We start from the raw sequence: 20,981 nt of genomic DNA on the forward strand, positions 1-20,981 counted from the left end.
TCACCCCCAACGCACACATAGCAATTATGCTTGGAAGTCTGCTCCTTCCAAGTCTCCTTACCAGGCAGGGGAGCATTCTTCATGGAGATTACATCGCAAGGGGAAGGGAGGGTTTGCCTTTCCTTCCTCAGCTGCAGTCTCCATGGGGATCCCCCCTTAGGTTTGAGAAAAGCCAATGGGTGGCTTCTTTCAAGCCTCACTGCTGAACAGGGAGGTGACTTCCATGGAGATCACAGCATTTAGGAAAGGGAGGGTTAACCCTCCATGAAAATTCCCCACCACCACCACGTGGAAAGCAGCCTGTTCTAAAAGGGACGATTGCTGCATGGGGGCAGGGCTGAGAAGGGAGGCTGCAGGCAAAAACAGAAGATGCCCTGGGCCAGGTTTGGCCCACAGGCTGCTGGCTCCCTACCATATATGGTCTTAAAGAATTCCTACTCTCCAGCTAAAGCCCCTATGCTTTCCTGGAGCCTTTCACTATTGTTGTCACAACTTAGCCATGTATCGTCTTTGCCTGGCTACCTGTGTCACCTGTTCTTGTAGCTCTTATGCCTGCATAGTGTGCTAGCAAGCTCTGTGCCTTGCAGCACAACTCACCATTTCCACCAGGCCCAGAGAGTCTTGTGCCCAGACGCTGCTTCTCCATGCAGCGCCTCTCGTGGTGGCTGATCTCTGTAATGTACTTTGGTGAACTGGTCTCCCAGCCCATCAGAATCTGCAGATAGCCCACTGGAGGGGCAGTGTTGCCACCTCTTCAGCCACCTTTGCCACAGAGCTGCCTCTTTTAGAACCATGTGAGCCTCCCCCTGGACCAGTCCTCCCACCACTGCGAACTGCAGAGCCCCTGCTCCCAGGGCACGGCAGGCTCCTTCAGGTGGGTCGAAGCCTCCCAAATGTGGGACTGCACAGAGATCACATAGAAGGCAAGGTTGCTCACCTGTAATCTTCGGGTGGACATCTGTGCGGTCACCAACATTTTATTTTTATTTATTTATTAAATTTATTAATCGCCCATCTGGCTGGTCGCCTAGCCTGGCTGGTCACAACATACCTATCTTCTATGCTGCAGGTGTTTCTCTAACTTTTGAGGAGGCAACTATGACCGTTGAGAAGAAATGGAGTAGGAAGGTGTTCATCCTGCCTATAGAATTTGTACATGTGCTTGGGACCTCCTGTTCAGAAGGGCAGTTTTGAAGGCATAGAACCTCCCCACCCCCACCCCCGTGGTTTTGGAAATTTGGGGAAAATTGAAACATAAACAGTACTTAATTCCTTAAGTTCTAAACTTATTTTACTACTTTGAGGACATAACATTATATATGTGTGTGTGTGTGTGTGTGTGTGTGTGTGTCAGCCAGCATATAAAATTGAACAGCTTGCTATATTTAGTAAGTTTAATAATTACAACAATAATTACAAATATATCTAGTGTAAAAATAGAGTAACAAGCAGCCTGTGATGCCAAACATATCTTGATTTTTGTCAGTTGAGAAAATGGGGGTGGGGGGCCTTGAAACAGAAACCATCAAAACTAGTAAACAAAGGGGAGGTTTTATTATTTTGATTTAGAGATAGTCAGATAGTCAGTCAGCATCATACAGAAACGGAAGAAACAATACCAAAAAAGCCTGAAACTTCATGAGGCAACAGTGGGGTGACTGTACACATTATAAGTAACTGCCCTGTCTCAAACTGTTTCCAAGAAGTAATGTTGAACACTAGCCTAACAGAAAAGGAACAATTTGAATTCTTACATAATTATTATATAGTTACTTTAAGGCAATAAAGTGCAACTAAAACAATATTTTAAAACCCTGCCTTCAAAAGTATTTCACCCATTATTTTAAAGAGAAAATAGTTAATAAAATGGGGGAGGGGTCACCATTTCCCCAAAATTTCTAATTTTTCCAAATGAAAAATGGTCTGGGGGGGGCATAAAACAGATCCCCCTGCAATCTTCCCAGGTTTTTTATGGATCTTCAGATCTTTAGAGTGGTGGTTCCCTAACTAACACTCTAGAATATTACAAATCAAGCTCTGTATGGGCATGGATTCCATATGTGTGACTGAACAGATCCCCTTTCAAAGAACCTATTTTTCCCAAGGAACCCTTCTGACCAAGCCATGTCATAAATTTGCCTTTTTCCAGAGTCCTCATAGCGCACCCATAAGAAACAGCGGGAGCCCCAAGTTTGCCATGAAAACACGGCAAGCTTTCTTTCTATACACAACAAAGCTGACCAGGCTTGCCAGACGATTATGTAGGGACATCTTGCGTCCTTGGCATGCAGCGCGACACCCTCATATGCCTATCAACAGTGCAGCAATCAAAGCAGAATGTGAGTCTTTACGTGCCCTAATTGCACATTGTTAACTTACCTCACGTATACTTTAAAAAAGGTAATTTGGTGGAAGACCTGAAGCATGCTGTGGAAGGGAATACTTTTAAGGTTCACTGTCATGAACAGATACTGGGTTGGATCCAGATTTGTGCTTGATCAGCGGTGCTGGTGGAAGTGGACTTTCCCCCACAGCGGCCCCTCCGACCCCCTGAGAATACTGCACAGAGAGTCAGGAGACTGCTGGATAGGGTGGGGTGGAGGGGGATCCCCCAAAATTGGGCGGAGGGACTTTCCATGAGCAGATCCAGGATCCCACCCATTCTGATTGATGCCAAGTATACATATAACTTGAGATAATTAAACATCATTCCCTCTAATAGCAAACTTGGGTTTGGAAGTGAAATGGGGCCACCCAAATAAAAGGGAGCGTTTTCTATATAGGCAACTCTGTAGGTAAGAAGAAGTATATTCATTTGTAAATTAAGAGATCTGTTTTTAAAACCTCCCACAAAATGCCTAGCAAGAACCAATGAGCTTGCAGAATGCTGTTAGCAGCTGAGCATATAGAGTAGGGGACATGGAGAAGGGCCCCCTTTCCCGCTCTCCCACTCTTCAGAAGTGTGTGGTTCACCCACACCCACCCTGCGATAGAGCTGTACAAAGGTCTGGTGTTGGCAGCTCTCTTGTGCTGTATAGCACAGCAGGAGGAAGCCTTGAGGGGGTGGAGAAAAAAGCTACCCTGGATCCCTGAACCCACCCCAGGAGGCCTGAGCAGCATGGCTCCTGTTCCAAGCTCCCTGGAGGTGAAAACAGGAGCACATCTCTTGGGGGGTGGAGATAACGCTGCAACGTGGCGTTTTATTACATATTATTGTTTGTACATTTAATTATGTAGATCTCCTTTCTATTGAAACACTTCAGAAGAGTGTGGCTTTAGCTCCAGAGATACTATTCCATTATTAATATGTAAATTAAGTATTCTTTGTTCCGATATTGTCTTCAGGTGCAGCTCGTTTACCGGAAGCCTCAGAAAATATGTTGTTACTAAAGCAAGTTGTTAGAAAACCTTTAGAAGCAGTACTTCAGTATCTAGGTAAATAGACTGCTGAGTAATTTTCTGACCCATTTGCATATTTTTCCTGTGCTTGAACTGTAATCTAGTCTGGAATTATAATTTTACTTTTCACTAGCTAAAAAAAGCTGTTTGATTTGGACAGGCAGAGTGTTAAAGGATGCAAAGTTCCTGCTCTTTCCCCTGTCCTATTTCCCTGTCCACACTTACCAGCCTTCTCCTTGATTTCACCACCCAGTTCTGCCCTCAAGTGCTGTGCTTTTCTTTTCTCCATAGAATTAAATGGCATCATTTTTCTTGAGTGGAAGTCATTATAACAGTGGTGGCCAACTTGTGCTCCCCCATGTTGAATTGCAACTCCCATCATCCCTCACCCTTGGCTATGCTGGCTAAGACTGATGGGAATTGCAGTCCAGTCTTCTTTCTGTCCTTATACACACAAGCAGATGTCTCTTGGCCGGCTTTGTCTCTTGGGAGGGCTTTGCCGTGAAAGGCAGCATATGCATTTCTTAAATGAAAGAATAAACTTTTTAATGCACCTAAAGCAGACAAAGCAGGCACATGTGCATATGCTGTATTGACCATAAGAACATTTCCAAGATCCATGTCGCTGTAATACCTTTAGGGCGCAATCTTATGCATGTTTAGACAGAAAAAAGTCCTACAACTCCCAGCATTCCAACACCAGCAAGGCTGATCAGGGAATGCTGGGAGTTGTAGGACTTTTTTTCTGTCTAACCATGCAGAGGACTGTGCCCTTATTAGGCCAACCTAAAGATCACACACACAGAAAATAAAAAATTGTGCAAGTTTTTGACATTCTTCAGGCAAGATGCTATAAAAGATGGAGGCTGGGGGAGGAGGTGACTAGAAAGTGAAGTCACATTGTCTGCAAGGTCAGATTCTTCCCAAGATGTAGTGTGGGAGAAGGAGTCTGCAGGTCAGCAGGTCATGTGATGGTTACAGGAAGGTTCTGCTGTCCCTGATCATGCTGGGAAGAAGGAGGGTGGGGGGATGATGGATTCTCCATTTGAGGCACTCAGATGATGAGAGTAGTATGTGGGTAGGTTCATATCAGGAGAGGCACTCTGTCAGGAATTGTGGTCCCGAACTGTGTAAGGCTTTATAGGTTAAAACCAGCACCCCGAATTTGGCTCAGAAATGTGCAGACAGCCAGTGCAAGCAGGCCAGGATTGGTGTTATATGCTCAGAATGTCTGGTACCTGCCATCAGTCTGACTCCCGCATTTTGTACAAGCTACAGCTTCCGAACAGTGTTCAAGAGCAGCCCCGCGTAGAGTGTATTGCGGTAATCTAACTTGAAGGTTACCAGAGTGTAGACTATTGAAGTCAGGTTACCCCTGTCCACATAGGGGCATGGCTGGGCCACCAACTAAAGCTTGTAGAAGCTGTTCCACTGAGGCCACGTGAGAAATCCCCAAGCTACAAACTTCCTACTTCAGAACGTCATGAACACTCTCCATCTGGTCAGAAGAACCACCCATTAACAGCATCTTAGTCTTGCGTGGATTGAGCTTCAAGTTCTTATCCCTCATCCAGTCCATTGTTGTAGCCAGGCACTGATCTAGCACATCCACAACCTCACCTGATGAAGATGAAAAGGAGAGATAGAACTGCATGTCATCAGCATTCTAATGGCAACACATTCCAAAGCTCCAGATGAACCCTCTCAACGGTTTCATGTAGACGTTATGTAGCGTGGGGGACAAAAACGAGCCCTGCGGAACCCCATAATGGAGAATCCACAGGGCTGAGCAATATCCCCGAAGCAGCACCTTCTGGAGCTGACCGTCCAAGTAGGAGCAGAACCACTGCAGTGCAGTACTTCCCACTCCCAGCTCAGACAGTCACCCCAGAAGCATACCACAGTTGATGGTATCGAAAGCCGCCAAGAGATCAAGGAAAATCAACAGGGTCATACAATCATTAAATAGTAGGGTTGGAAGGGGCCCATAAGACCATCGAGTCCAACCCCCTGCTCAGCGCAGGAATCCACATCAAAGCATCCCTGGCAGATGGCTGTCCCCTCATCTTGAATGCCTCCAGTGTGGGAGAGCCCACCACTTACAGTATAACCTAGGATTTTTTCCATTACATTTTTGTCTTTCTCCAGTACTTCTTTTGCAGTTATGGTAAAAATCTCCCCTCATTGGAAGTTTTAAAGACCCTCCAAAATGTTGCTAATTCTGCATTTCACAAGTTCCAGGGCTTGAATCCTGGCATTTAAACAGGTTCTGAAAGATGGCACCTGCCTCTTGTTATGCCATGCACAGGAGAGCATCCTCCCTTTTCAGTTACACAGAGTTCTTCAGGCAGAATGATGCAATGTTCTTATGAAGAATCAATTGAACAGAAGGAACTATCTTAAACATTTTGTTTCTCACAAAAATGTTTGTCCCTCAATTTGACTGTGGGATTAGGTCTCAAACAGCTGGGATCAGAGCATGAGGCAAGGGTTCTAAACGGCACGCCACATACCCAACACTTGGCAAGTGAGGGAGGCAGAGAATGTTGAGTCCTAAGGACCCTCTCCCTCTCCCAACTTGCAGCTCCTTTTGGGCCATCTCCCCACAGCATTGTGGTTCGTTTGCTCCCCTGCTCCCCATTTCAGCACTCTATCTTCTTTCCCTCCATATCTTAGCATCCTGTTGCTCACCCCGCTCCAACTCACTTCCTTGTGTTTGATTAACAATAGCCACTTTTGTATCAAGTGGGAGCTCAGCTGTATTTAGAAGGCTTAGGACAGGCAATCATGGGTCAAAAACAGATAGAAAATACTACTTTAAAAAGCTTGATAAGCAAACAAAAACAGTACTAAAACCCTCACCTCCCGATAGGCTTAAATTTAGCCCCAAGTGCCATTTCAAAGGGGAGTGTCTTAACAGAACTTCTAAAAGATGCTTAAGGCTACAACCCTGTGCACACCTACTAGTGAAAGGCCTGGTTTGCACATAACCAGGTGGTTATGTGCAAACCAGAGCCAGTGTGGTATACTGTTGGACTGGGAGTTGGGAGATCTGGGTTCTAGTCCCCACTTGGTCATGGAAGCTCACTGGGTGACTTTGGGCCAGTCAAAGACTCTCAGCTCAACCTACCTCACAGGGTTGTTGTTGTGAGGATAAAATGGAGAGGAGGAGGATTAGGTATACCACCTTGGGTTCCATAAGGAGGAAGAAAGATGGGATATGAATGTAATAAATAATGCAAACCCATGTTTTATTTAACCCATGGTTTGTTGCCCTACCCAAAGTTTGTCTATCAGTCAAACAAATTGTAGTTTGTTTTCTCAGTCCTTTCGTTGTTTGTTTTCCTCTTCCTTCATCCACTTCCTCCCTGTATCTCAGAGGCCTTTGTGATGCAGTAGTACTGGCATGTAGAGTGGGTTTTTGTTTTTTACTCCTCTTGCCTATTGCCTCTGGGCTTTTTTACATGAGGCCTTTAACCCACCACTTTACCAAGGCTTCTGCTTCTGAATTCTTTGTGGGATTGAGATCGACTCCTTTACACATGTTTTTCCAGGGATTTTTTTTCTATGCTTTTCTATATCTTCCATTACACAACCACTAGGTTCCCTGTGGTATAGTGGAATTTCACAAATACACCAGAGTTTCATGATGCCATTCACAGAAATATCAGACTTTCTTCCATAGAAGCACATGCCCCAGCTATAATTGTTGCAGAGAACAGGAGAGGCCCTGGAGGATCACAACATCATGTAAAGCATCTGAAAACTACTATGAGAGAGGAATCATGAGCACACAATAAATGCCGTATGTAAAAAGGCTTTCTGTAGCTTGGTGAAACAACCCATGAACAACCAACAGCTCTGGGTTCACATATAATGACAACCCATGGTTTAAACCAGCGGTCCCCAACCTTTTTGCACCAGGGACCGGTCTCATGGAAGACAATTTTTCCACGGACAAGGGGGTGGTTCTGCTGGCGGACTTTCGGCCGCTGGGACAGAAATGGTGTCCACATCGCGGACACCATTTGCATCCCTATTCTTTGCAGTAATCAGCTACGTAAAGATTTACGTAGCCTATTACTTGAAGAACAGGGATGCAAATGGCATCTGCTATGCGGACACCATTTGCATCCCAGTGGCCGGAAGTCCGCCAGCAGCCAGAGCCGGCCGGCAGCTCCGCAGGCTCACTGCGGAGTGGAGCCAGCCAGGGCCAGCGAGGATTCTGGCGGGGGGAAGGATCACCCCCCCCGCGGACCCCTGTGGACCCAAGGTGAGGGGGTTTCACACACCCCTGCAGCCCGGTTGCTAACAGGCCACGGACTGGTACCGGTCCGTGGCCTGGGGGTTGGGGACCCCTGGTTTAAACAACCTAGAGTTCACAACCCAAGCATGGTTTGTTAACACAGCTGCATTTGCACATCATCACAACGCAGAATTCAACAACCCATACCATGGATTAGCATAATGTATGAACCAGGCCAATAACTCCCATTGAAATAACTGGCTAAATATGCATAGGACTATGCTGTTACTTAGCGGAATCATGTATGATTACACTTGTTGCATCTACAACTGAGTTATGAGTTCTTTAAAAAATTAGAAAGTAGTTACATCCTTCTCTAGCTTCCTAAAAATATTGACACGCTTTCTGGGAATTAAAGTTTTATGCATAAGCCCATTTCCTTGGGCTTTAGAATAAATTTCTTTAGGTAGATCAAGCTACGTTGAATTGTGCAGTGCAAACTAAGGCTGCTGTCCTATACCTGCTTACCTGGAAGTAGGTCCCATTAAACTCAATGGAACGTGCCTTTCAGTAATGTACAGATAGTCCTGTAAACTGTATGTGTTCCCAACGTAGTGTTTCCTTCTCTCAGGGTAAGGCAAAGCCCAGGGATGATCTCTTGAAATCTACAAACCAGTTTTATGCTAAATGTAGCCTCTTTATGCAGAAGATGATGTGACTAGTCAGAGGCAGGGCAGCTTCCCACCTGGCCACGCATCACTGCTGCCTTTCCCCTCCTCCCCTGCCACCTCAGGGGGGAGAAGAGGAACACAGAAACACATCCAGACAATGATAAAGAAGGGGAGGAGCAAGGCCAGCTCCACACCCAGCAAGGGGCTGAAGGGCTCTCCTCTCCCTCTTCCCCATCAAGACCCTCTAGGAGCAGGCCCAGGGAAGGGCCTCCCAGGCGGGAAGCAGCAGGACCTCTCCTGCTCGCCCAGGAAGCAGCAGGCGCCGCAGGCCCCTCTACAGCTACCCAGCAGACTCCCCCACACAGGAGGGAACACATAAAGGACAGGGAGACTCCCACCCCAAAACAAGGCCCTTCGCCCCTCCAGCTCTTCCCTCATAGGGGGCGGAAAAGATTCAGGGGATCCCCTGTTAAAGACCCCTCCAAGCCTGAGGAAAACTGCCAGGCCAGCAAAGAGGCACACAGACAGTTCTGGGTCTAGGGCAGGCCTTGCGTCTCCTTCCCCTTCTGGTTCAGAACTCTGCCCAAGGGTGGGGTGGGGAGCCCTCAGACTGAGAAAGACCAAAAGAGAAGCCCGCACAAGGGAGGCTTTTCTTGCCTGAAGCCATTTCCAGGATGACCACTAGTTGCCTGGAGGTGTTCCACCTCACATGCCGGAAAGAGCTGGACCAAAGCAGAGCTTTCAGGGGTGGCAGCAGCTTCCTGGCTGCTCCCCCCTCAGCACCAGCTGTGTTTCAAGGGAGGCATCCAGAAGGAATGGGAAAAAACCCAGCCAGGCCCCATTCCACTCATCGCCACTGCTGCACATTTTGCCTCCTGCAAGATGATGTGATGAAAGTAGCTGCCGTGGTGGTGGCGCACTCCTCCAAGACCCCCAGGCCTTTAGGCCCAGATGAGTGGCTAGCAAGCCAACATGACAGAAGAGCTGAGGACACCCTTTGTTGGGTGTTGAGGCATCCGCTACAGCCCTAAAGGTTTTACAGTGCCTTCCATAGTAACTCATGGCATCTACATGAAGGCAAACGGCCTCCTGGCACAGTACCACATAAATAACAACAGACACCATTGGGAAATGGCCTCAGGCACAGCCTTCCTGGCAGACACATCCCTCAGAACCCTATGGCTAGAGGCCAGGTATATGGCCTCCAGCATGGTAGCAAGGAGGAACCTATGGTTGTGCAACTTGGGCATTGGTGCCAAGTCCAAGGCTAACCTGGCCAGCATAGCCGTCACTGGCAGGAAGTTGTTCAGGGCCCCTCTCTCATCCAGTAGGGTGTCTACCAGCAGAAGAGTATCAAGCCCAACACCCTGAAAAGACAGGTCTCAGCCCTGTCCAGCATTGCAGGGGACCCACATAGGAAGGTTTCTAAGAGAGGCTTCCCTAATCAGTCCCCCAGCAGTCCGAAGGTTCCCTGCATGGAGCCTCAATGTGGTCCTCAGGGGCCTGAGCATGGCCCTCTCCAAACCCTGGGGATGGCCCCTCAGTGTCCTAACCCTCAAGACCGTCTGCCTGGTAGCTGTCACCTCACCCAGAAAGGTGCTGGAACGAGGGCTCCCTCTCTTCGGAGAAGGCACTGTGCAGCTTTCACCATGACAAGGTAGTCCTTACGCTGGACCCTCCCTTTGTCCCCAGGATCAACACGGCCTTCCACAGAGCACAAAAGTTAGCAGTGCCCTTCCTCTGCTCTCATCCTTCCTTGCCCCGGGAAAGGAAGGGGGGGCACTTTGGATGCATGCAGGGGCGGGGTTAAATTCCTCCTAGATAGGAATAGGTCCCACAGGCAATGTAGTGCCCTCTTCATATCCTTAAAGATACCTGCGTTAGCTAGGAAGGTTTCAGCCTCCTTCCTGGCTCAGTGGCTGAGGAAATGCATAGGCCTAGAACATACCTCCAGCAAGCTTTCAGTCCCAGAGGGAATCCTCGCCTATTCACTTAGGGGGATGGCCATCTTGGCGGCATTCTGGGAAAGGGCTTCCTTAGAAGAAATATGCATAGGACATGGTCCTATGTGCATACACTACAAGATCAACACATTTTCATCGCCAGAGGGCATCTTTGGGAGGCGGGTCCTCCAAAGGATATTTCTCCCTTAAGGGGGGGTGGTGGCTTGTGGAGGAAGTTGCCCCCACCTGGGATGGACTGCTTTGTTACACCCCCAGACTAGCTGGCCTCTTTCCCCTTGAAAGGAGAAATGAAAATTCTGTACCCCTTTGTGCTTTCTGTGACTCATACATATGGGTTCTGCACCCATGCAATGCAGCATTCAGTTTTGGTGGGAGCCACTCTTCTGCGCATGCTCCTAGTCACAACTCCCTTCCTGCTCAGTCCCTTTTTTTCTACCACAGTGATAACAGCATTTGGAATGTTTTCCATGTTATGTGGCTTTTTACCTCAGATATCAGCCTTTGGGCCTGCTTTGCAGTTTCCTTTTCTTTGGTTTATGTTATGTATTTGTTTTTTAATACCAGCATTTTTTTGTCATCTGTTTGGGGGGCTTATGGCCTCCAGGGCTCTGTTCAAACAGTGTTCATGGTAGGATGGGAAGATACCACTGACCGACAGCCTTCCCTTTGTCTACTGTGGGAGAAGGCCTTAAAAGTCATGGACTCTTGACCATTTCATATGGCCTCCTTCACGATCTGCACCAGGTCACCACTGACAGCATAATTGTTGGTATCCAATCCTGGTCACCTGATAAAGCCAGTTTCAAACCACCCCCCACCGCCAGTTCAAAAAATAGCACCTAAAACAGCATCATTGTCAGCCATTCCTTGGGTGTCTCTTCCAGATCTGGAGCAACAATCCACATCTGCTGTTTTGGCAACCACAGGCTCAAAGGTTGGTGCCAGCAGTTTGGTGGCTGCAGGTCAATATGAGTTGGTGAAACCTACCAAATCAAATTCAAAGTGCCCCATAGTGGCTACCTCTGGAAAGGAGTCTAAGACAGAGACGAGAAAGAAGCGCTGAATAAAGTCCAGCAAGGACCCACAGAGAACAATGGATCTATCCACTGAGGGCCTTACCATTCCACCTCCTGATGCAGCATTGACCTCAGTTCTGACAGATGTACATGTCAGGGTTGGATCGGAGCCCAGAGAGCCCCAAAGCAGTTCTGATTCTGTGGAAGAGATAGAAACCGCAGGAGAGGAACCCGCACACTGTTCAGAGGAGCAGCCGGGGGAGAGCCCCTCCCGGTACACATTCCTGAGAGTGATAGTCACCCTGGCAGGGAGAGGGAGGTGCAACAGCAGTTTCCAGATGCTAGGCGCCAGCGCAGCGTCAAGCGGGAGATGGCGGGCACTGAGAGGCGCTCGGCCTGCTTGGCGCGACAGCAACAGCGGCGCCCCAATGCCCCACGGGAAAAGGGTGGACTCTCTCCTCCTAGCCCATAAGTACAGAGGTTTCCCACCTTCCCCTCCAAATGGAGATCAACTGATTCCTAAGGTTAGAACCCCCGAGTAGGCAGCTCTCTTAAGTCTCACTCGTAGGATCAAGCAATTAGCATCTGTACGCATCATTAGGTTGAATGTGAATAAAGTCTTGGAAAAGAGCCCTATTGTCTGTGTGTTGATTCTGGCTACCTGAGGGGTGACCTCCTGACAGTACAGTTCTTTCCTGCTCCTCCACCCTTTATGAACTTGCCTATTCCAATTCTGGGGAGGCTCCAATTGCCCCTTGCTTGGCAATTCTCCAATGAGTTGCAATGCATAGGGTCAGTTTTGGAGGGTGAAATCCAAGATAAATCCCCTCCGCCACTGGTGTGGCAACCGCCTTTGCCTTGCTGCCTCCTTCTGCAGCTCCTAGGCACCGTCTGTATCATCAGAGTCATTCCTCTCCATACTGGGAAACTGGCTTCATCCATCTCATCTGGAGGTTTTCTTCACCATTGTTGCAATCTATCCTTGGATGATCACTATCATCTATACCATGCATACTCTCCATTGTGCTATTATAAGGACTGATCCCCTCAGAGGAGGAGATGAAACTTGTTTCTAGGGATGTACGAAAATCACTTACCTTTCGGGGATTATGCTGATGGTGGGGGGGGAGGCGTTCCGTCCCTTCCCCAGGAATCCTGGCTGGCCGGCTGTGCTCTGCAGTGATTCTGCAGAGACATTCGGCTGCTGGCTAGCAGAGACGTAAATGGCGGCGGCTGTAGCCGCCGCTGTTTGCGTCCCTGCAGTTAGCCGTGATAGGCTATGTAAATGTTTACATAGCCTATCACGGCTGATTAAAAAAAATTTTTTTTAAAGCGCGTACGCAAATGGCAGCAGCGATGGCCCCCGCCATTTGCGTTCCTTATTTTGGCAAGTCTTAGTCTATGTAAACATTTACGTAGACTAAGACGACGAAAAGGGGAACGCAAATAGCGTACCGCCACCATTTGCGTACGCGCGTTTTTTGTTTTTTAAGTCAGCCGTGAGAGGCTACGTAAACATTTACGTAGCCTATCACGGTGTTTTTTTAAAATCTAGCTGTGATAGGCTGTGTAAATCTTTACATAGCCTATCACTTTTTTTGGTTTTTTTCACCTGGAAATGGCGGCGGTGGCAGCCGGTCAGAAGACCGGCCCCCGCAGCTGCCGCCGCCACCAGAGCCGCCGCCGCCAGGAAGATCCGCCTAAGGTAAGTCCTGTCCTGGGGGGGGGGCGGGCCGTTCCGCCACCGATTTCGGGGGGCTGAATGCGCTGGCATTTGGCCTCCCTGAGATCCGTGGCGGAACTTTCGTACATCCCTACTTGTTTCCCTCCCTACGTTTGGAGAGATATCGAGTGCTACTATGCACACTGCCATCAGTCAGGTTCACTTTTCCATAAAGATCATTTGTAACTGTCCCATCTGAGGATAGGAACAGAAGATCAGAGCCTATTTCTCAGCCACTGGACACCAAGCCTATGGGCACTCACTCAGTACTAGCTGTACCACTGACTGCACCTCTCCTGACACAATGCCTGCACTTATGGTGCTACCACTGTCGGCAAGACTACCCTTACCTCTGAATTTCTTTCAGGATGTTATCCTACCAAAGATCCCAGCTCCTGTGGTAGGGACTGCAGCTGGGGCTTTGGCACCTTCTGTAACACAGCCTCCACTAACCTACAGTTCATCCTGGAATGATTCTGCCTCCAAGTCAGACAGTTATGCCATTGGTTCCACCACTTTCTGGTGAATGTTCTTCAGGGCCTGCTCTGATTTGTCCTCCTTTTCTTTGGCTGTTGCTTCTGTCTCTTTCCCTAAATGTAGTAGTGGGAGATCAACCACCCCACTCTGCAATGGACAATGTCCATCTGTCTTGCCAAAGGCAAGGGTTCCTTTTTGGATTCAGGAGCAATAAGCACACAAGTGAGTTGAAGTCAAAGGATTTTATTTAAAGCAGGCAAAAGGATATCAAGAGGAATATACCATACCAAGCAAGCTGTCCTTAGTCAGTTGTCGGGAGCCCCAGCAGACGACAACGAGGAGACCCCAGTCTGTGGCCGACATGCAGCACCTTTCCGGTCATGTCTGCATCGAAGCTCCTCTTGGGCAGAACTGCTTGGCTTTTTTATACCTTAATCTCTTGAGTGCCACATGCCGTCTAGGACAGCACCTCAATTAATCACACCTGTTGTGCTTAAGTCCCATGATGATGTATTTCATGGGTGCACCACTTAAAAGATTAGCCGAAGCAAGTGGACAGTAGCCAGATGGTACCCTCCCTCATTCCAAGGCCATACCATCTAGCTTCACTGTGTATGTCATCCTCCTGCATTCCAAGGCCGTGCCATCCCCACCTGCAACCAATTTTGAACACTAAATTTCAAGCTAAAGGCCTTAAGAAAGCTTAAGTTTTAAGGTCTTCCAGGAGACATGGGAATAGAAGGAACAACTGTGGCGCACCATCCCTATCTCCTCGATATACAATAGCCTTCCTGTGGTTTTTCCTCTACACCATCTGTATGTGGAAAGGGTACTTCAAATGACCAGATCCTTGGAGCTCAAAATTATAGCTGTCCTAGTTCTGGTCATGGATACATTCTTTAACAGAATTCCATTGGACTTGACCACATTGGTAACAGTTCCAATGTTGCCCATCCTCCATGTGGTGAAGCAGTCGTGGACCAAGTCTTCCACTATGCCACCAACATCTTGTAAAATTAAACATCTCTACAGAGTACAAGAGGAGGAGTGTGATTTTTTTCTTTAAACATTCCATTCCCAACTTGATTATTGTGGAGGCATTCTAGACAACGGACAGACAGAAGCTGCATTCCACCCCTGTGGATGCAGAAGGGAGTAAGTTGGACTCTGTGGGCCATTGCATCTATTCCAAGTCAGCTGTAGCTCTCTGGGTAGCTAACTATGAGGCCCGCATGGCAACATACCACAAATCCTTGTGGGAAAAAGCTGCTCCCTTTTTCGATCACCTGTGAGATGATGTGAAGAACTGAGGCTCACCGCCTGGCAGGCCAACAAATAGATACAGCTCGTCACTGGGCTCCAAGGCCATGGTGGATGCCCTCGCTCCCTATCATCATGCATGGCTCAGAATGGTGGCTCTGAACCAGGAGGCCCAATCCAGAGTAGAGGACCTCCCATTTGGTGGTAAAGACTTTTCAGTGCCTCTATGAATTCAGTGCTAGATCACATCCAAACTATGAAAACATCCACTCGAAAGATGGGTGTCCATTTCCAATCATCTCCCACTTCTGTGAACTGTTCCAGGATGTATCAGCCATGACAGGGCTTGTTCTTTCAGTTCCCGCACTTTCCTGACTGCCTCACGATGGATCAGGGCAAGGTCCTCCATCCTGGTTTGGAAACAACACGGCACATAATGCTGCACGCAGATTCTTCCTGGAGGTCCTCACGGTCATTACCGCTTCCCTAAAACCCTCCATAAGACTTCCCTATGGAGCTTTCTCTGCATTTGTTCATGCATGGGACCAGCAGCCCAAGACCTGCAACTTTGCCTAGATTTTGGACTTCCTTCTCTCATTAAAAAATAGGGGTGCTATTGTCGCCCTGGGTGTATCTGGTCACTATTTTGGCATACCATGTCAGGCTTGATATTCTGTCAGTTTACTCACGTCGGAATGTCAAGTGGTCTCGCAAACAATTGATTATTCTTTATTCTCCAGCCTCAGCTATCCTGGTTTGGATGTGGTCCTCACCCAGCAATTACTCACCTTCGCTTGCTAACCATGAAGGTAGCTTTTCTTACTATCATTACATCAGTGCTGAGGCCTGATGAGCTGTGCAGACTGCAACACGACCAGTTCTGTTTGATTTTTCATAAGGACAAGCTTGCCTTGCTACTGGTATTTCTTCCTACCGTAGGAAGAAATACCTTTCTTCCTACGGTGGTATTGCCTTTTGACATGCTTTCACATGACACAGTTTGCCTACGTTTCTTCCACATCCTGCCTCTCCCTTGTCATTCAGAGAGCTCTTCCTTTTATTTGCAACACACAACTCCATTCAGAGCTGCAATAAGAAAAATTGTGTGCCATAACGGATTACAGCAGGGACAGCCTGCATCGGCACAAAATTTTGCCAAGTGGGTCTCCTCAACTATTCTTTTGGCTTATCAGCTCACTAAACGTCTGGCTCCTGGGCATGTTGGCAGCCACTCCACCAGGGCGGTGGTATCTTCTGCGGCTTTCCTTTGAGGAGTGCCTTTTCCACAACTGTGTAGTGCAGCTACATGGTCCCAGATGTCTATTTTCATCAAGCGTGACCAGCTGGATACCAAGTTGCGGGCGGATGCAGCATTTGGTCAGGCAGTTGTTTCTACAGTTTTGGCAGAACATCTCCCCTTCTGCTGGTGAGTTAGCTTGTCAGTTATTCATAAGCATGAGTCACAGAGATCACAAATAAAAAGGACAGGTTGTTTACCTGTAACTGTAGTTCTTGGGGGGGGGGGTCATCTGTGCACTCATATAATGTACCCTCCTCCCCACTTGGGGGTCTCACTTATTTTTCATTTTTGTTTGCTGCAGTGGACAGGAACTGAGCAGGAGAGTGGGAGCCATGCCTAGGAGTATGCGCAGAGGAGAACAGGCGGGCACTCACCACAACTCTGCTCAGCTCTAGAATGTTCTGAATGTTGCTCTGCACAGGAGCAGTACCTATATGTGTGAATCACAAAGACCACAAAGAAGAACAATTACAGGAAAGAAATCTCTCTTTACCCCATGAATTTCTGTTCTCCTCAAGTGATGGAGGCCAGCTAGGCCTGCCCTGGTGCTGGCCTCTCTCTCAAGGGGAACTTATTCCCAGTTAGGTTTGGCTGTCTTCACAGTTACCCAGTGTTGGAGGCCCAGGAGATCAGAGCCAGACAGTGCCCGGATGAAGCTTCAGTCATTGGTGGGTCCAATGCATGGCCAGTCCAATAGGAAGCATCACTGGAGCTTGAGAGGGAAGCCTCGCCTCCTTCTCTGGAAACTGAACCAGGAGGCTGCCTCCTGGCCCCACAGGCAGGGCCTAATCCATACTAGCTGGCCTCCTTCATTTGAAGAGAACAGAAATTCATGGGGTAAGTGCAGAATTTCCATTTCTCTCCTCAGCTGAGCTCCAGTACCTGAAGTTAGCTCAGCTGGGACAAATGTGCTTGGGCAGAGAGGTAAGTGACAGATAAAGAGAGCATTCAGTTCCCCTTACCTGTGCATGCCTTTTGTTTTAAAAATTGGGCACCCTTCTTCTCCATTCTGCTTTATGCATGATAGGGTCAGACTTGGATTTAAACCAAGGGTGGGGAATCTTTTTCCTATGAAGAACTGTTGACCCACATGAAAAATAAATCTGGAGCCCCAACTGACAGTTGCTGGAGGCAGAACTGTTGTTCAGTCGTTCAGTCGTGTCCGACTCTTCGTGACCCCATGGACCATAGCATGGGGTCACGAAGAGTCGGCAGAACTGATGGTGGGCAGAGCTGAAAGGGGAGTGGCAGAGTGTGCAGCATCAACAGATTACACAGCTCTTTCTCTCTGTGCCACCCTATCCCTTCTCTACGTCTTTTGTGTGTGCATGCACACAAACACATGCAGACACAAGCCAGAAGAGGGGCAGTCTGGGGAACAACAGTGGGACTGCAGCATCCAGACAGTGAGATGAAGCCTCATGAAATGAGCTGGCTTTTGGGACACAGGTTCCCCACCTCAGGTTTCAATAAACAAGCTTTTGTGAACCACCCAGAGAGCTTCAGCTATTGGGCGGTAAATAAATAAGCCTGTCACCCCCTTTTATAGTATGGCCCTAACGCACTGCTTTCTCCATACAGAGTCTCATCCTTGCCATCTGAAACCTGACCCTGCTAAGAGTTTGTCTGGCTCCCTCAGCAGTGTGCCTTGTACTAAATTTGTTTCAATGATTAACAGTGGATCTCCAACTATCTTGGGAAAAAGAAGCTATGAGCAGCACAATGGGATGGATGGTAAATATTTCTTAGCACTAATGTGTTATTATTGCAAGATAATAAGTCTGCAGCCTAGTTGCCTCACTAGCTTTTCATTTTAGTTGTTGCTAATACTGTTGTTGTTGTCTCATTATTAATCTTTGTAAGCCACTCTGGAAGCCATTTTTGGCTGAAGAGCAGGGTAAAAACACTGTAAATAAATAAATAATAGAAAGCACCTATCATTCTGTTAGAGTTGCTTAATAAGTTTTCTGTCCGAAAAGTATTCCCAGAGAACGTGAAATAATGCAAATGCTGTTGCCGCATGTTGCTTGAGGGGTTTCCCCTTTTTATTATATATAAACAACTCCAAAATTGCCTAGAAAGCAAATGGTGGTGGTGAGAAGCTCTGGTCTTACTCAGGGCAATGTCCCAAAGAATATTATTTATTCTTTGTAAAATATAAAACATCCTGCAAAAACAAACTTTTAAAAACTGAAATGAAAAATCAGACATACTTTTGAGCATTACATGTGGCAATTTTTCGGAATGAAAATAGACTTCATTTCGTCTGTCTAATTTACTACAAAATTTCCTGACCCCGCTTTCTCCCAGAGATATCCCATACCCACCAGGCCCACCTGATTACCATTTCTGAGTTCTATTAATATATTTCAAGCCCAAAAGTATTCCATGGCTAAATTAGTTTGGGAAATGCTAGACTATTTACTACACACATAAAAACAAGATTACACTTAATAAGGTATGTGATGAATGCTATATGCCATAACATCCCCAGGTACCTAAAAATGTTGTGCTAACAACTAGGAGTTTTTAAAGATTGTTCCATCCCTGCACCATAGCGTCTATCATACCTCTCAGTGTGCTGTGCTGTTACTAAAACAGTTTTCCTCTGGCATTGCCCATCATTGTTACTTAGATTCAATGAGCATCCATTTTTAAAAACAAGCAAACATCTGCACTGTCATCATAGAATAACAGAATAGCAGGGTTGGAAGGGGCCTATAAGACCATCGAGTCCAACCCCCTGCTCATTGCAGGAATCCAAGTCAGAGCATCTCTGACAGATGGCTGTCCAGCCTGGTCCTGAATGCCTCCAGTGTGGGAGAACCCACTGCTTCCCTCGGGAATTGGTTCCATTGTCATATTGCTCTAACAGTCAGGAAGTCTTTCCTGATGTTCAGCCAGAACCTGGCTTCCTGTAACTTGAGCTCATTATTCCATGTCCATTTGTAATCATTGTAATCTGTTCCTTTAAGTTACATTTGTAAAATAATGCTGTATCTGATATCACCTCTTTATTTTTCTGTTTACTGTGTTCTACCAGGCAACATGAAGAAACGTCTTTTGATGCCTAGCAAGGGTAAGAACTTGCTGTTGTGCTCACCCTGTGCTAGGACAGTGTAACTCTTCTAGTTTCATCGGGCTTTTCAACTTTGCTTCTCGTGTTTGTGTCCACTCGTTTTGTGTGTAAATATTGTTTGTGTTGTATCTATATACATGGTCTCTCTTAATAATTTCTCACCATTTCATGGGCAGTGCTGTAAATGTAATTCCATTCTTTTTTCATGTCACTGAAGTCCAGAGATATTGTGGCCATTATTTTTGTATTTAACCACAGCTGAGGCAAATGCAGGCCCAGTTCCAGGTGCGGGGAGGGGGCGGCCTCTCAGAGCCAACTACTCCTTTCCAGTGCCTTATCTCACTTCAGGCCCCCTCCCCGTCATGTGTGTTCCTGAGCAGGCTTCCCCAGTGGCAGTCATCCATTCCAATACCTCTCCTTCTGGATAATCCCACTTGCATGTGAGCATGAACAAGGGGGAGGCACCAGACTTAAAGGCATCACAAACGATGACCAGGGGCTCCTTCACACAGAGCTTTTATCCTGCTACTGAGATTGCTCGCTTATGGAAGTGTGTGGGTCCTTTTCACATCGTTAACCTCCAGGGCACATCCAGAGGTATTTCCTGGTTATTCTGTCTCAAATAGTTCCGGAACTAATGAACCACTTTTTAAACTTGGAATGTAACACTATTAAAACAGCCACTCGATGGCACTGTTTCATTGAGTTCTATGGAACCTTGAAAATTAAAAGCTTCCCCTCTCAGCAGTCATGTGGTCACTGTCTGGGAGCTTGCGATAAACATGGAAACTGAAGGACTGCGAGGGTTTTCTTTAGTGTAAAGGCATCCCAGGACTTAAGCCCTTACAATGATGGCACAAATACTTCAGAACTACTTGTCCAGAAAGGCCCATATTGCCAGTTCATTGTCATATTTCAAGAGCTTTGTAAAGATGGGTCTTCTGAGAAGGGCTTTTCCTTTCTGATATGGGATGGCACAGAGGCAGTAACTGGATTTATTATAAAAAGAATCAAATGCTATTTATTATTGTTATTTTCTTAAATGGTAGTGTGTTAGACTATCTATCTATCTATCTATCTATCTATCTATCTATCTATCTATCAATAAAATGATTTTTGGTAAGCTACCACAGGAGCTATGTTGGGAGGTGAGGTGAAAATCCTTTTAAAAATAAATATTTAATTTCAAAAGGTGTAAATTCTTCAGAATGGGAATATTCATTAAAATGAAATGAAATGTGATTGAGAAAGGGGAAAACACCTTTGGCAGCTTGGAGATGTACTGCATTAAATGAAGCTTCTAACAGTTTGCATTGTAGTATTTGAATCAACAGTTATAAATTAATGGATTTCAGTAGCTAGAAACAGTATCTGTTTTCAGAAACTGTAAATCTCACTGTTGGCTGCAAGGGAGTAGCAGGGGAGGGATATCCCGATCATGTCTGGCTCGCGAACAACCCATGATTGCCTGGCTGGCCATGCGCTGTACACTCCCTGATGGTGCAAGAAATATGGTCACAATTTCTGTGGGCTGTTTAGGGAGCAACCCTATGAAGATAGTTGGCTCCAAACTCAGAGGCTGCTAAGTATCCAGTGCAGGGCGGCTGGAGAGTGGGCGCAATCTTCGCTGCCGCTCTCTAGCTGCCCTGTATTTCTGATAGACAGGCAATTCTGCCCATCTAGCCGCTGCACTTCGGAGGAGGAGGGAAAGAGGCTGGCCTGGGACAGCCATAGGAAACATTGCATGGCCAATGCCCCAGTTCCTCCTCTCTCCTTTTCCCATCTCTGCACTCTGTTTCCAAGTGCCATGCTGAACCACGCTGGCTACAAGCAGGAGGGAAGGGCG

General features: G+C 47.1%; 1 protein-coding gene across 13 annotated transcripts in view; it reads left to right on the top strand.

The window, feature by feature from the left end:
• MTA1 (metastasis associated 1) overlaps positions 1–20,981 on the top strand; it is a 230,761-nt gene that overhangs the window by 163,432 nt on the left and 46,348 nt on the right. For all 13 annotated transcript variants that reach the window (XM_084854839.1, XM_084854828.1, XM_084854830.1 and 10 more), the window contains 4 exons: positions 2,150–2,339; positions 3,346–3,435; positions 17,638–17,790; positions 19,100–19,135. In XM_084854839.1, coding sequence (XP_084710965.1) covers positions 2,150–2,339; positions 3,346–3,435; positions 17,638–17,790; positions 19,100–19,135 — 469 coding nt within the window. The remainder of the gene's footprint in view (positions 1–2,149; positions 2,340–3,345; positions 3,436–17,637; positions 17,791–19,099; positions 19,136–20,981) is intronic.

The sequence above is a fragment of the Heloderma suspectum genome, chromosome 4 (assembly GCF_057233095.1).
Source record: "Heloderma suspectum isolate Gila_16-S chromosome 4, 16-S_ref, whole genome shotgun sequence".
In the NCBI taxonomy this organism is placed as follows: Eukaryota; Metazoa; Chordata; class Lepidosauria; order Squamata; family Helodermatidae; genus Heloderma; species Heloderma suspectum.